The sequence below is a fragment of the Balaenoptera acutorostrata genome, chromosome 16 (genome assembly GCF_949987535.1).
Source record: "Balaenoptera acutorostrata chromosome 16, mBalAcu1.1, whole genome shotgun sequence".
NCBI lineage: Eukaryota > Metazoa > Chordata > Mammalia > Artiodactyla > Balaenopteridae > Balaenoptera > Balaenoptera acutorostrata.
Genome location: NC_080079.1, coordinates 65,532,867 through 65,549,681, shown reverse-complemented (window position 1 = coordinate 65,549,681; position 16,815 = coordinate 65,532,867). Strand labels below are relative to the sequence as shown.

General features: G+C 40.4%; 1 protein-coding gene across 2 annotated transcripts in view; it reads left to right on the top strand.

Moving 5' to 3' along the window:
• The window catches only part of STOX1 (storkhead box 1), a 53,741-nt gene extending 38,164 nt beyond the window's left edge, over positions 1-15,577 (top strand). The window contains exons 2-4 of one of the 2 annotated variants that reach the window (XM_057531549.1): positions 8,238-8,390; positions 9,717-12,075; positions 14,989-15,577. In XM_057531549.1, the coding sequence (XP_057387532.1) occupies positions 8,238-8,390; positions 9,717-12,075; positions 14,989-15,136 (2,660 nt within the window). In that variant the 3' untranslated portion in view covers positions 15,137-15,577. The remainder of the gene's footprint in view (positions 1-8,237; positions 8,391-9,716; positions 12,076-14,988) is intronic. The other variant, XM_057531550.1, reaches the window with a different exon arrangement.
• The last annotated feature ends 1,238 nt before the right edge of the window (positions 15,578-16,815 follow it).

The window sequence follows — 16,815 nt, the reverse complement described above, 5'->3', positions numbered from 1 at the left end:
TGGAAGCTGTGAAGGGAATAGAGGTTAGGAAGGGGCACCACTGGGCTGAGGGCTTTGGGGCTGTGTGTGAATTAGTTTTTAGCATTTTAAAAAAGATCAGTTGATTTGAGTCATTCACATCCTCCCCTCCCAGCCAGGCATCCCTGTATCTCTCTGGGAAGAGGCTGCTGGAGGCTCAAAGGGCTCTCTGATAGGGCCAACTACGTGTCTTTTCAAGCTTATCTATGTGCTGTGACAACCAGATTCTGAGGTCTCCTTCATAAATGGCCCAAGACCTTTGCAACTCAACTGCTGGCCAATATTAGTGGATATATCACTTGAAATAAAGGGGCCTCTCATTTACTAATCCTGACAGGTTGAAGTGCTGTTATTAAAGATAGCACTAAGGGCTCCTGCTGGTGAACAGCCCAGCCTTCTCTGGGAAGCCTGTAGCTTTTCAACAGAGGGCATTTCCCAGAAGGGGAGCCATTTGTCTGGGGCTCCAAAATAAACATCACCATGCTGGAGAAGGAATTTCAGCTTCCATGGTAGATAACCCGACTACCCTTAGATCTACAGCCAGCTTTTGAGGCTTGGTACTCTTTTGTTTCTAAATGTGGAGGAAAGTGTTTGCATTCTTTTATTTTACTAAAATAAAAGGGAGACATGGAGAGGGGCTTGGCTTTGCTGGCCTGAAACCTTTCTTCTTTTTGTTCCCATTTTGTTTGATTTTCTGAACCTATTTAAGGTTTTAACACAATAGATCTAATTATTTAAAGTCATGGAAATTTTTGCACAGCATCTAATCTCGGATGAGACACATTGTTACAGAGTACTTTTCATTTTTTAAAAGCTCAGGATTAATTTTAATGTTAAAGAAATTTGGAAATTCTGTACTGGATAAAAGTGCAGTTTAAAATCAGGGAAGCTTCTTGGATTACTTAGGACAAAACATCCTTTTCTATTAAACTTGACTGTATCTGCAGGCTGTTTTATTCATGCTCTATTGTCATCTCTAAAGCACGTAGAAGATGCTTTTCCCACAGTGTGATTCAATACAGGCGCCCAAAAAGATGCTCTCAGATTTCATGTGTCTGGGTAATTAGCTGAGTTTGAACGGCTCAGTTAAACCATTTGAAGGTCAATAATGCATGAATTTCTGGCAGACTGCCTAGAAGAGTCCATAAACACACTTGTGTAGGGACTAAACATGTTTATTTTGTGTTTTAAATATGAAATAATGTTAGGATTAGTTTTGCCTAGAATTTAATTTTATGTCAGATTCATGTTTTAGTGTGACACAGGAAAGTTCTGATGTGAATCCTGTCCAAATTTCCAAAGAAATATTTCCTCTCTTTTGCATATTTGGTAGCACAGTTTCTTATGGACCTTAAAATCAAATTCAAGCACCCCAAATTAAAATGTCAGAGTTTAGATTCCATGAGGAGGCCCTCTTGGAATTTGTTTAGGTGCCTTAATTAAAAGCATAAGATAAATGTAAATACTGCACGGTAGTTAATTTTTTTCCCCTAAAGATAAAGTGTTTATGAAAAACTAATTTTGTCCCTAAAATTTAACTAGAGCATTCAGATATCAAAATAAATACATTCGATTTTGATACAGATGCTTTTACTTCAGAGATTTTTTTCAGTGAACAAAGCAAATGCAGGTTTGGGACCAGTAGCTTGTATCTTGATTTTGGTTCTGCCTTTTTCACTTGGAAAGTGCAAAGTTTAGGCTTGTTTTAAGTTTATTAAAACTTCCAACTGATTATCTGTAACTGGCAGATTTAGGAGTCCTGTGTCCCTGGTTGAAGACTTCTCCAGTACTGTAGCTCCTGGGGAGGGTTTGCTTGTTCTACTCCAGCTGCCTTATCTGGGTCTGGTGAAAGGCAATCTTGCTGTGTCCATATTTGTCATGAATGTACCTCTTGCTATTTTTACACTGGGGCATGAGTATTCATGCCTCGTGAATTGTCCAGGAAATAGCTCTTTCAGCCACTTTGCTGTTAGAAAACAGCCAGGAGAGGGTATTCTAGAGGCCTTCAACCTGAGGCCTATGGTGGAGGCCTTTGTGTCCTGACATTAAGAAACCACCTCCTTGTCAGAATTTTGATGAGGTTTTTGATTGCAGTGGATTTTATTGCTGAGCTATTGTCACCAGCTCCGGGAACAAGCCACACTCCCAGGGTTCTGCTCCTAATGGCCAGGGGCTTTCTAGACCACTGTCATTAGGCACCAGGGAGCAGGAATTGATTGCCTGGGGTTATATGAATTTATGTCCATCACACAGGAAGCTGATTCTAGTCACAGTTTTAGGATCCCAAGCCATAAGGAGCCTGCTCCAGACTTTACTGGATGTCATCTGCTTTTATTTATTTATTTATTTATTTATTTATTTATTTATGGCTGTGTTGGGTCTTCGTTTCTGTGCGAGGACTTTCTCAAGTTGCGGCGAGCAGGGGCCACTCTTCATTGCGGTGCGCGGGCCTCTCACTGTCGCGGCCTCTCTTGTTGCGGAGCACAGGCTCCAGACGCGCAGGCTCAGTAGTTGTGGCTCACGGGCCCAGTTGCTCCGCGGCATGTGGGATCTTCCCAGACCAGGGCTCGAACCCATGTCTCCTGCATTGGCAGGCAGATTCTCAACCACTGCGCCACCAGGGAAGCCCTGTCATCTGCTTCTGATAGTTGAGAGCTCCATATTTTCATTTTATCTACATGCTACATACATTTAATTTGCCTTGCATTTTTTTCTTCCCTAAAAAAGTGGACTTTTAAAGAATAATTGTTTTAAAACTCATAATTTGCCTCATTATTATAACTCGGAAATTTTTTTTTTATATACCAACTAAATCCTTTGGGAATACAACAAGGTGGCAATAAAAATGTCCTTTGCAGAAAAGGTAGCATTAAATGTAGCAGGTGCTAATCTGTATGGTTGTACTTTGTTGGTTATTTTTTGTGAAACCAGCCTTTCGACTAAACACTTCTCCCACTTCCGCAGCACCCAAGAGTACAAGGCTGTGTAAACAGAGAGAACATTGTTGTGAACTGTTTACTCTGGCCCACAGGCTCTCCTAGCCTTCTGATCCCTGCTCCAGCTCAGGGGTCAGAGGTCCACAGCAGGCCTGGACTTAAGGGTGCCTTCAGTTACTCTGAGGTAGCTGAGGGTAAAGCCAAAGGGCTGGCCTTCTCTTCTTGTGAAATCTAATTACATTTATAAGAGGGGTCTTCTACACAGGAAGTTACTTTTTGATGGAAAACTCTGTAAGAGTCATTGCATTCCAGAAACCCAAGTGCAAGAGTAAGTGAAGCAAACTGTGGCTGCAGCTGGAAAATGATTCCTGCATCTGTCACAAATGTTCCCGTGTCAGGGTTCACTCTGCTTTCCTGCACAAAAAACTCTTGATGATTTATGCACCTGAAGACGTATCTTAGCAACAGCTGTGAAGGAAATGTACTGGGAAACTTTCTCTAGCCTTTGTCTAGAGGGAGCTCCAAAGCAGAGGTTACATGCGATTTAACCTGTTCTCTAAAAGGCAGTTGACATATAATTGTATTAGTTTTAAAAAGAAAAAGGCAGGGACTTCCCTGGTGGCGCAGTGGTTAAGAATCCGCCTGCCAATGCAAGGGACACGGGTTTGAGCCCCGGTCCAAGAAGATCCCACATGCCGCGGAGCAACTAAGCCCGTGCGCCACAGCTACTGAGCCTGCTACTAAGCTTAAGGATTGAACTAGAAAATGGGCTGTTTTAGGTCTGACCCAAAGGCAGAGTGGGTCTAGACCCCTTACTGGACCCTAGTACAGCTTACTTGTTTCATTTGCACAGAAATGGGCAGCCACTGGCAGGGGGCACAGCAGGGACATCAGACATGTACTGACTTTCTAGCCACTCATCTCTTTATTTTAATGTCTCTGTTCCATACACACCCCCGGCCACCTCCCCTCCCCGAACCCCGGACTGCACGCCAATCTCAAAGTTCAAAGTTCAAAGTGACTGGGTTTATTAGGCCAGGTATGCGGTGAGGCTTGAGTGTGTATTGTGTGGTTGAGCAAATCCTTTTTAGGTTTTGCTCTCTACTTCTCCAATACTCTAGCCCTTATCTTTCTAGGAGAGAAGAACTTTTCCCTCCTTTTTGAATTAAGGACTTCTAAGTCCATATGAAGTGGGGCAGGTAATCAATTTAAGATCACATACAAGAATAAAGTCACTTAGACTGTCTTGGAAGATGGGGAAGAGAGTTATATAAGTTTGTTATAAATTAAACACATAGAGTTATGTTTAAGAAGCATAAAAATACGTGAAATTGTACTTTAATTCTATATTTTGTCAGGTTGAGGAGGGAGATGAAAGAGAAGAAAGTAAATCTCAGATGCGGAGGGTAAAAAGAAAAGCAAAGAGGGAATGAAGATAGGGAGAAAGGCTTATTACCCTTAGCTCAGAGGTGGAGTTTCCAGGAGGATTTTGAGTTTTAGGTCAGTTAATGTTCCTCTTGGACATTAAGTTTCATAGCATCATCCCTTATCACCGCCCTTTGAAATGCTAATTGATTAGTCATTCATGCTAGTTTCTCAGAATGCTGTAGGTATCTTAGCATCACCCAATGGGACAGCAGCCAGCAGGCCAAGAGGAGATCTTTCCCTTGGCTGACAAAGCAGACAGCAGTTCTGCCCTGTGTTGTGACCGTCCAAGGTCAAAAATGCCCCAGCCTGCCAAATAGAGAAGCTTAAGTAAACAAGGGAACAGACCAATATGATCTTTGACAGCAAACTGCTGATCAGTTTCCTGATGGCAGTCCTTTATCCTTCATGCAGATACAAGAAGTACTGTGAGCCACTTACCAGCTTTGGCTACAACCCTTTACCCCTGGCCAGTCCTCATCACCTTCCTTCCTCCTTAACAGCCAGTGCAATGTATTGGTTTCCTCACTGCCACAGGAAAGTCAAATGCAGGGTATAGCCAAGTTTTCTAAATTCTTTGGCTTGCCTCTGGCTACAGTTGACTCCCATGCAGCCCCAGGACCATATTTATTTGTTCAATGGTTAGCTACTTTAACACTGCTGTCATTAACACCCTAACGTCTCCAAAGAGCGGTCCTCAGACCTGCAGCATGAACATCACCTGGGAGGTTGTTAGAAATGCAGAATCATAGGCTCATTTTCAGATCTTCTGAGTCAGAATCTGCACACTACCACAATCGCCCGGTGATTCTCACATGCACATTAAAGTTTTAGCCCTGCTGGCCTCCCTGACGCCCATCTTTTCAATTCCAGATTGCTTCATCTGCCAGAAACCACACTTAAGTGACCTTGAGACTCAGGGCTCCTTCATAATCTTTGTGTTCATTTTAAAATTTCCTAGGGTTCCCTGAGAATGACCCCTCAAACTCCCTTTCTACTCTTCACCTCCTCATTCCCATTTTTTCCTCCTCCCATAGCTATTTTCTTTCTCCCTGTCTAACTTTACAGAGATCAGATGACTTTGCTGTACTAATATTTTTTTCCTTCTATGCCTCAATATATTTCTGGTCTTCTGCCACCCTCTATTTTCTCAAGTTTCAGATGAAGTTATATCCTTCTCATTTCTAACGATAGTTCTTTTACCAGTGCCTTTTATTTATTTTTTAATTAATTAATTAATTAACTTTTGGCTGAGTTGGGTCTTCGTTGCTGCACTCGGGCTTTCTCTAGTTGCGGCGAGCGGAGCAGGGGCTACTCTTCGTTGCAGTGCACGGGCTCCTCGTTGCGGTGGCTTCTCTTGTTGCGGAGCACGGGCTCTAGGCACGCGGGCTCAGTAGTTGTGGCGCACGGGCTTAGTTGCTCCGCGGCACGTGGGATCTTCCTGGTCCAGGGCTCGAACCCATGTCCCCCTGCATCGGCAGGTGGATTCTTAACCACTGTGCCACCAGGGAAGTCCCTACCTGTTCCTTTTATACACTTTCCTTTTCCCTTCCTTTAGGATCTTGCTGTCTTACTGGTCTTCCTTCTCACAGAATCATTTCCATCATCTCCACTAAACCCTTCCTTTTTGTATCCAAATTTGCAAACATGTTCTTTTAAGAAAATCACAGCATACACATTCACATTCACTTGATCCTACTTTTTTCTAGTTTGTGTTCTGTTTCTCCTCTTTCACAATCAGATTTTTCCAACAAATGGTCTAGAACCATGGTTTACAATTGGGGCACTTTTGACCCCCAACCCCTTCCTTTCAGGGACATTTGGCAGTATCTGGAGACATTTTTGGTTGCTGCAACTGTGGGAGATGTTCCTGGCATCTGGAGGCCAAGGATGCTACTGAACATCGTGCAGTGCACAAGACAGCCCTCACAACAAATAATTCTCTGGCTATGGGGACCAACCAGCCCGGTTTGCCTTCAACTTTCTGGTTATAGCACTGAAAATCCTGTGTCCCAGGAAACCCCTCATTCCTGGGTATACTGGGACGGTTGGTCACCCTATATCTGGCCCCAAACGTCACAAGTACCAAAGAGGACAAACCCTGCTCTAGAAGGAAGACCCATTAACTTCACTTTTTTCTCACCAACTCCCTTCCCTTCAATCTGACTTTTTTTTTTTTTTTGACTGCACACCGCGTGGCTTGTGGGATCTTAGTCCCCCAACCAGGGATTGAACCCGCACCCTCGGCAGTGAAAGCACAGAGTCCTAACCACTGGACCACCAGGGAATTCCCCAATCTGATATTTAATTCCTGTTCCTTCCCATGAAAACAGTTTTCTTGAAAGTCACCAATGGTCACCTTGTTCCAGTCAAGTAATCCAATTGCCTCTTCTCCCCTCAACCTTTTTGATCTCTTTCAATCATTTGACACTGTTAATTTGCTCTTCATTTTTAAAAATATTTTTTATTATTTATTTGGCTGCGCTGACTCCTAGTTGTGGCACGTGGGACCTTCGTTGCAGCGTGTAGGGTCTTTAGTTGTAGCATGCAAACTCTTAGTTGCGGCATGCATGTGGGATCTAGTTCCCTGACCAGTGATCGAACCCGGGCCCCCTGCATTGGGACCACAGAGTCTTAACCACTGGACCACCAGGGAAATCCCTGCTATTCATTTTGAAGTCTTTTTTCCTCATAATCTTGCTTCTCTCCCTCCTACCCTCATCACCGTGCCATCTCTCTTTTGTGGGTTCCTATTTCTACTACATCTTAAACGTAGGTAGTCTCTCAGTTAAGTGTTCCTTGGCTCTCTTCTTTACTCTCCTAATAAAAGAATTAATTTCACTGCTTATCTTTTTTTATTTTTTGGCTGTGCTGTGCAGCTTGTGATCTTAGTTCTCCGACCAGGGATTGAACCTGGGCCCTCGGCAGTGAGAGCATGGAGTCCTAACCACTGGACTACCAGGGAATTACCTAATTTCACTCCTTATCTTCAGCTCTCATCTTTATTGGTTGATTCCCAAATCACTTTCCTGACTCCTAGTCCTTCATTTCCAATTAATTGAGGGGTTCCCTTGGATACCCAGCAGAATCTAAAACTCAACCTGATTAATGGCAGGTTAAGAACAATTTTATATGTTGGCAAAGAGGAAAGATAATACAGTCTAGCTTCCATTTCCAGTCTCCTATTTTGGTCTGATATAACCCTTAAACTCTACCCAACCAGGATAACTCTCTCCATGCTCTTATATATCTTGTGATTCCCTCCTTCCATGATTTTGTTCCATGTATTCTTGAAAACTGGAAATCACTTCTGCCTTTTCCTTCTTCAAATCTTCCTAACCATTTCAATAAGGAAAGTGTGGAATGACAGAAATACTGGGTTAGGAGTCAGAAGACCTATTTCTGTCACTTTACTTTCTTTTAGGATTGGGACAATTACTTTAACTTTCTATGGCTATATATATTTTAAATAAAGAAATAATAATCCTATCTGTGCCTATCTCAGGTAGCGAATATGAAAAAATGCTTTGAAAGATGGGAATTGCCATATAAGCATTGTCTGACTTGAAGTCCAATAGCACTTTGAGCCTTTCATATAGAAACTTATTATCTCTTGCTTATAAAGTAGTGACAAATATTAGACTTCTTAAAAGTAGAGATCATAAACTAAGCCTTTTTCTTCTGTAGTTTCTATCATTGTGCATGTAATGTTAACAGATTGAGTAAAGACTGATGAAAGAAAAGCAGTTCCACCTGATATTCAGTCTTTATAACTTTTTGATTCACTAATTCCAAATATTTTGTACTGTATCAAATTTATCACCCTTTTTTTTTTTTTTTTCCAAATCTCCAATTTAGGTGATGTCTTTCCAGTGCAAATGAATCCAATAGCTCAATCTCAGTTTATACCTTTGGCTGAAGTTCTTTGCTGTGCTGTATCTGATATGAATGCCGCTCAGATTGTAGTAACACAGGAATCACTATTGGAACATTTGGTGAAACATTACCCAGGTAGAGTAACAAGTTTTTCTCTATTAGTTCATTGTATGTGTTTGGTTTCTATTTATAAATCATCTTAAACACATAAACTGGGCAATATCTAATTTTTTTTCTATTATAGAACCTTGTATTAGAGCCCCGGTGGAAAAAGGTCTGCATCAGCAAGTTTATGAGTATTTCTTTTATTTTCCAGATGAACTTTTTCAAAAATAATGTTTATGGTAATAATTAAGTCAGACTCTGTAGAAAGGAGTGCAAAGGAAAAAATGAAGATTCAGTTTCTCCCCCGCCATCTTAGCTCTCCAACCAGGGATTAAACCCGTGCCCCCTGCAGTGGAAGCCCCCCTGCAGTGGAAGTGTTCGAGTCTTAACCACTGGACCACCAGGGAAGTCCCTGCCTCCTATTCTTAAATTGCCACTTCCCAGAGGTGACATCTTCTCTCGTTTATAGTTTCTCATGGACACTTTCATAAGTTGTATTTGAATATATGTATCCTTTTAAAATAAGTTGGACCATTCTATACATTCTCTCTGCACCTTTCCTTTTTTTAACTTAAAGACATGTTTTTGAGATCTTTCCGTATAAGCATATATCGATCTATCTCATTCTTTTCATAGCTGCATGATATCCCAGTGCATGAATGTAGAAGAGTATTTTTTATTTTTCCCATTATAAGATATGCTTATTGTAGAAAAATCCAGAAAATATAGAAAAGTAATCACTTATAGTACCACTACTCAAAGGAAACCAGTATTAACATATTGATGTATTTTCTTTCAGTGTTACACATTTTTAACATTGTTTTCATAATATGAATATAATTTTGAACCCTGCTATTCAGAAAGGGAATTTCTTTTGAAATTGTTACCTTCTCAGTTTGAAAAACCACCATAATCCAGATGTTAGGCAGTTTGCCCTCACCCAAGCACAGACTGTTTTTCATTTTCTCTTTAGATTCTTACTAAGGTTTAAGCCATGAGACTGTGGTTTTTGAAAACTTCCATGTTTGCTCTCAAGAAGGCTTTCCTTGGTCAAAATTTAAATTTATAATGAGGTTGTATAACTTGGTGTTTGTGTTTGAGTGAACAGATTATTTTCTCTGCTTAACCGGTAACCTAGCCATATGTCTTTGTGTAGACGAAATTATATTCCTATTATTCAATTGAATTATGATTATTGTTAATGCTTCTTTGACATTTTAATTATATATATTAATTGTGTTACAATTAGCTCTGGGTTCATCAAGCAAATGTGTGGTCATTTCTGAGTTACTGATTTCACTCATTAAAATGTTTCTTATTCAGAACGTATCAGTGTAAAGTGCTTATTTGTTTTAGGCATTGCAATTCCATCTCAAGATATTCTCTATACCACTCTGGGAACTCTCATTAAAGAAAGGAAGATTTATCACACTGGAGAAGGATACTTCATAGTTACTCCTCAGACTTACTTCATTACAAATACAACCCCCCAAGAAAATAAGAGAATCCTATCAGATGAAAGTCCCTGGATGCCAACTTCCATTACCTACCTGGTGAATGTGGAAAGCTGTGCAGACTTAACCAAAGAAAATGCGACCCCCATATCCCATTGTCATTCTTGCCAGTGTTTCCATGATGTGTGCACTCAGGATATACAGAAACCACCAGCTGCTGGAGAAGTGACTAGAAAATGCCAGAAAGGTCTTGGGGAATCCAAACCTTTGGTACAGAATCGAACAGTTTCAGTGTCTGAGGAGAATCACGTCTGTGACAGCGCCAAACCTTTACCATTCACAAAAGACAGAGAAAAAGCCAAGAAATTTGGCTTTAGCCTTTTCTGGCGCAGTATATCCAGAAAGGAGAAGTCCAGAACAGAGCACAGCAGTTTCTCTGCTCAGTTCCCACCAGAAGAATGGCCCGTCCGAGATGAAGATAACTTGGACAATATCCCTCGAGACATTGAACATGAGATAATCAAACGAATTAATCCCATTTTGACTGTTGACAACTTAATCAAACATACTGTCATAATGCAAAAATACGAAGAACAGAAAAAATGTAATAGCCAGGGCACTTCCACTTATATGCTGACACTCAGGCATAAGTATCCTTCAAAAGTGGGAGTTAAGAAAAGTCAGGGCCGGTCTGTAAAGCCTCGAAGGCGGGGCCATTCACATAGAGATAGAGACAAAGCCAGGAGTCAGGGAAGTGGGCCTCAGCCAGGAAGCATTAGGCTGGAGAAACACCCCAAGCTCCCTGCTACACAGCCCACCCCCGGAATTAAAAGCCCAAATGAAGTAGAACTTCAGAAACCACTTGGTGAGAATCCATCAGTGCTAGGTTCCCATTTGATTTACAAAAAGCGAATCAGTAATCCTTTCCAGGGTTTCTCTCACCGAAGGAGCCCAATAACCAAAGAGCACAACGTCCAGAAGACCAGTGATCTGAAAACCAGTCAGATTGGACCAAAGGGAAAGCCTTTCCAAAGGTCAGGGTCTTTGGATTCCTCAAGAATCTTTGAGAGTGAAGCCAAACAGTCATACAGTGAACAATGTAATGATAAACTGAGAGCAGAATCCATTTATGTGAATCACTCTACTGTCAAACCTATCGGTGATGACTTTAGAGATTACCTCTTCAATTACTCTCAGTGTGGTGTTTTGCAAAATGATAGTAAATGCTGTTCCTTCAGGGAAAGCACGTTGAGATGTGATGTGTATGGTGGAGAAAATGAGGCAATCCCTGAAGTCTCGAGGAAAAGTTACTCTAATTTTGACACATTAGAAGAGACAAAAGAAACACAGCATGTCCTGCCATCACGAGGTTCCTCTTCTTTAGACCAGGCGTCCTCTGCTTGTAGATTAGTTGATGAAACAATACACCAGTTCCAAAATCTTGGTCTTTTGGATTACCCAGTTGGTGCAAACCATTTGAGACAACCTGAGAGACAAGACAGAGACTCAGAGGAAACTCTGATGAGAAAGGCATTTATCCAGGAAGCAGAGACTGTGAGTCTAGAAAATGAAGGACTTTCTGATGATGACCAGGCCTTGTATCAGAATGAAGCCGATGATGAGGATGGGGCCTGCAGTTCATTGTATCTAGATGAGGATGACTTTTCTGAGAATGACGACTTAATTCAAATGCTGCCTGGCCACATTCAGTTTTCCTTTCCAGGGGGAAACAAGTGGAATCATTTAGGAAAACAAAAGGTGACCGAGAGGTCTCTGACTGAGTACAATAGCAACATACAGAGGTTTGAGCCTCTGGTGCTTAAAGGAAATGAACATTACAAGCCCACTGGGTTGCTTACTAACCCCGGTGAAGGCCAAGAACCTAATCTCTCTGCTGAAAACTGTGTCCTCAATTTAGGGATCCAGTCTGGTTTTGACTATGAAAAGGAGCCCAGTGTAGCTAAATGTGTACAGGCCTCAGCACCTGCTGATGGAAGTATATTTGATTACTACAGCACAAGGAAAGCTGCTTCGGAGGCTGAAACCCTACAAGACCCTGTTGGTGACACAGGAAAGAAACCAGCCACCTGGAGTCAGAGTGCTCAGAATCAGGAAATGAGAAAACAGTTCACACACAAGTTAGAACTGTTCAACACTTTGCATATGCCAGCGTTGGCTCAGGACGTCCAACCTGAACATAGTCACTTGGAAGGAACAGAAAATCAGAGCATGGCAGGAGATAGTGGAATAGATTCTCCACGGTAAGTGCACATAAAAGTGATTGGCCACTATCCCACAGGAATTATTAAAATCAAGGGCATATTGAGTTACCTTGTGGGAGACTGCTGAATAAATTTTTTATAATGATACAAGTCTACCAGCCTTTACTGCATAAATTGTATGAAGTTACAATGAAATCTCTTATATAATAGGATAGAGTTCATTTTTAATGTGAACCAAGATTTGACTGTTCCACTACTACTAAATCTTGAATTATTTCTAAAAATAGGAAGGGACTACCATAAACCAAGCACTTCCTGAACTGAAGGTTGGAAAGTTTTCACTTATATTCCTGGTTCTACACAGGTTGAGATAGAGATGTGGCTACTTTCCACTAATATTTTCCATTTGTTTAAATAACATTGTTCAGAATATAAAAGTAATTTGGTCATAATAGAACATTTAAGAAGTACTGAAAAGTAGTTTTTTAAAAACATCTAATCACCCTAGATCTAGATATTTTTAAAAATCCTTTTATATTTGGTGTATTTCTAATACTTTGGTCTGAACATATTGAATCTATATATTTTGTCTGTTGAACTCATACTGTAGTTACTCTTTTGCATGTTGCTTTTTTCAATAGAATATAATGAACATTCCCCCATGTTATTAAATAGTTTTCTAAAAAGTCATCTTAAAATTCGGCATATATCTTCATTAGTTTTTTTTATTATATAAAATTATTGTGTACCTCTTTTTTAAACAGTAATATAGAAATGTAAAAAGTAAAACTGGTAGTCTCCATTCCCTAGCCTTTTCCATTCCTATTCCGTAGAGGTGACCTAAGTATTGTTAACAGTTTGGCATATATTCTTTCAGGCTTTTTCCCTTGCATTTATAAGTATAATTATTTTCTGACAACAGAGCATACAGAGCTGTGGCTTTCTTTTTCACCTAACTTATCATGGATATCCTGCAATCAGTACATATATATCCTGCTTTTTTGGGGGGCACTGTGCTGTGCAGCTTGCAGGATCTTTGTTCCCCGACCAGGAATTGAACCTGGGTCCTCAGCAGTGAAAGCTCAAGAGTCCTAACCACTGGACCACCAGGGAATTCCCTCCAGCTTTTTTTTTTTTTTTTTTCTGCTGGGCCATGCAGCATGCACGTGGGATCTTAGTTCCCTGACCAGGGATCGAACCCATGCCCCCTGCAGTGGAAGCGTGGCGTCTTAACCACTGGACCGCCAGGGAAGTCCCTCATTTTTTAAAATGGCTGCTTCGTATTCCATTATGTGGACCCTGTTACTTACATAACCATTATTTTCCTTCCTTTGACATTTAGATTATTCCCAGTTTTTTTGCTATACTAAATCAATCTGCAGTGAATTGTTATTACATAAATGTTTGTAGACATTCCTAATTATTTATAACTTAGGCTAAATTCCTGGAAGTCTGCATTTTTTAAACACATCTACTTTATTGGGGAACAAGATTTTTTTGCCTGAAACAATAGTTTAATTCATATTAAGTCACTGAAGTATCAAAACATGTTGTCTTTGAGGTAAACAACAGTGTAAACCAATAAGCCACGGGCTCCCTTTTTTTCCCTCTCTGGCAAAAACAAAAGCAAAACCAAAAACAAACCCAAAACATATAAGAGAAATTGACATGAATTGAGAATTTAAATTTGAGAAATCTTGAGAAATTTAATTTTTAAAAATCGCTTATAATATGGTTTTCTTGAAAGATTTATAACTATAATCATTAAAGGCATTTATAGGAGAAGGGAGGGGAGATAACATTTGGACATCAGCTACGTGCCATAATTGGATTAGGATTAGGGAGACAGATGAACAAGATGTTGTTGCTACCTATAGGAAGCTTACAATTTAGCTTAGTTTAGTTGAGGAGACCAACAAACAATAAACAAATTGAACTCAACAACAAAGCATAAACTCTTAATTTCACATCTCTTTGGCAGTTATGAAGAGTGATGGGCTGTGTGGGAAAGATTTATGGAGGACACATTTTTGAGACATCTCTTTTTTTTTTTTTTTTTTTTTTTTTTTTTTTTTTTTTTTTTTTTTTTTTTTTAATTTTATTTATTTATTTATTTATTTATTTATTTTTGGCTGTGCTGGGTCTTCGGTTCGTGCGAGGGCTTTCTCTAGTTGCGGCAAGTGGGGGCCACTCTTCATCGCGGTGCGGGGACCGCTCTTCATCGCGGTGCGCGGGCCTTTCACTATCGCGGCCCCTCCCGTTGCGGGGCACAGGCTCCAGACGCGCAGGCTCAGCAGCTGTGGCTCACGGGCCCAGCTGCTCCGTGGCATGTGGGATCTTCCCAGACCAGGGCTCGAACCCGTGTCTCCTGCATTAGCAGGCAGATTCTTTTTGAGACATCTCTTGATGTAATGGACAGGTGAGGGAGAGGAGGCAAGGTGGGAGAAGGGGAATGTCAAAAACAAAATGCCCAACCAGTAATGTGAGTTGGCTGAAGCAAGGCAGATGTGTTGGATAAGGGACTAACATCGCTTACAGCTCCTAGGAAAGGAACGCTGTCAATATGAAAAATCTTATAGTTGGCTTTTCCTTTCCCTGTGTTTACTCAAAAAAGAAACAAATTATACAAGAAGATATTGGTCATTTTAGTTGTATAGAAGAGTTTTTCATGGAGCTTATTGTTTCTGCCTAGAATGTACTTGATATTGGATCTGAGAACAGATGTTCAGAGAATATGAACTTCTTAGAAAGCAGCTGTCAAATAATTGAGTTGCTATTGGGAATCCTTTAAAATGTAAAGAGCACTTTAGATTTTTAAAGGTTAACTTATTTGATAAGTTAGTTCCTGTTAGTAAATGTACGCTTCAAAGTAACAAATGAAGGTATTATGCCTTGGTTAGAAATCTAGGCCCTTTTTGAAGGCAATAATTTTGTTATTTTTAATATCTTTAGGACACAGAGTCTGGCATCTAATAATTCAGTCATTTTGGATGGACTAAAAAGAAGACAGAATTTTCTGCAGAATTTTGAAGGCACAAAAAGCAGTCAAACTCTCACGTCCAATTCCTTACTACAACTAACTCCAGTCATAAATGTTTAATTCTTTCTTTTTTTTAAGATTTTTTTTTCGATGTGGACCATTTTTAAAGTGTTTTATTGAATTTGTTACAACATTGCTTCTGTTGCATGTTTTTGGTTTTTTGGCTTTGAGGCATGTGGGATCTTAGCTCACTGAACAGGGATCTAACCCATGCCCCCTGCCTTGTAAGGTGAAGTCTTAACCACTGGACCTCCAGGCAAGTCCCAAAATGTTTAATTCTTATTTTTCTTTTGGAAACTTTTTTGTAAAAATGTACAGCATTAATATAGAATGTTTTAATCAACTGAGTTTGTAAGAATTCTCTAAGGCCAAGCATATATGTTACTAACCTCATTACATATTTTGTTGTAGTTACTGGTTTTTTTCCTTTTTTGACATTGGCTTTTTTAAAGCTTATTTTACTATAAATTTATTGGGAATATATAGATTGTTTACAATAAAAAACATGGAATCATTGGTCTTCTTCCAATTAAATGTAATTTAACTTGAATCATCGGACGGACATTCATTAGTTTCTCAAATACGTAGGAAACTAATTTACTACCCAGTAGTGAATTTTTGTACCCACATCAATACCAAGTTCTTATGGTAAGTGGATCTCACCAGATTTCAACACAGAACCCCAGAAAATAGTGTTTTAGGGTTGCATAGATACGTTGTTTGCAACTTAAGTCTTCTATCATCAGAAAGAATTTATATAGATGTGTTGGGTACTTTGCAACAAGCATTCCTTCTATCCAGTCATTGCTGCCAAGGATATCGTTTGTGACCGGCTGGAACATGAACAAATGGCTCCACGCTATGATTGACTGACAATGTCCAAAATACCCATGGCAGTAGACATATGGCTCAACTGTTTGGTTCCTCCCCACGTTTGAGGCTCTCTCTATAAAATGGCTTTGAGAAGTCAGGATGTTCTCAGATGGTGGAGATAGAAGGGAAGCAGAATGGTTGCAGGATGGCTGTGAGTGAAAGGGAGGTTCTGAATTAGAGATTTAGAGGAAAGATGGAAGATGGCTGATAGACAATTTTTCTACATTTGATCCACTTCTGTTCATGATAAGACCTCCGTAGCCTTGCCAGAATTTTTTCTGGCAGGACTTTTCAGACCAAGTAGTGGAATGGTCAGTTCTCTTGGGCTTGGGGAACATGGAGCAGTCAAGAGTGGTTTCAGCATGTTGGATAGATGCTAATGCTGATTTCTGGTTGAGGGGATGTTTCTACTAAGAGGTTTCTAAGGATTATCAAAGCCTTAGAGCTCAAGGATGATTGAATAGAGAGTGCCTCTTTCCAGCTCTCACCATCCAGATAACAGTGAAGGCCAGAATGAAGCTCAGCAGTGTGGAGAGCTGACTCCAGGCCCTGTGGGAGTGCAGAGGAGGGGAGATAGATGCGCTGCTCTGTTTCATTGTGGTTGCACCACTCACTTCTGACTGTTGGTTTTCAGTGGCTCTGACCAACCTACCGTGGCATTCCAAGATTATCTGTGGTTGCAGGGGGCAAAGTACCAAGAAGAGTAATCTGGATAGAACAGCCTTGTGGGGGAGGCATTGGTTTAGGGGGCCTTACAGCTTGGAATCAGCATCAGTGAATGGAAGTTAGGAGAAAGAAATTTCAGCTCAATATGAAGAACTTCCCATTAGACAAAACTATCTGAAGATGAAATAGGCGGCTTTGTA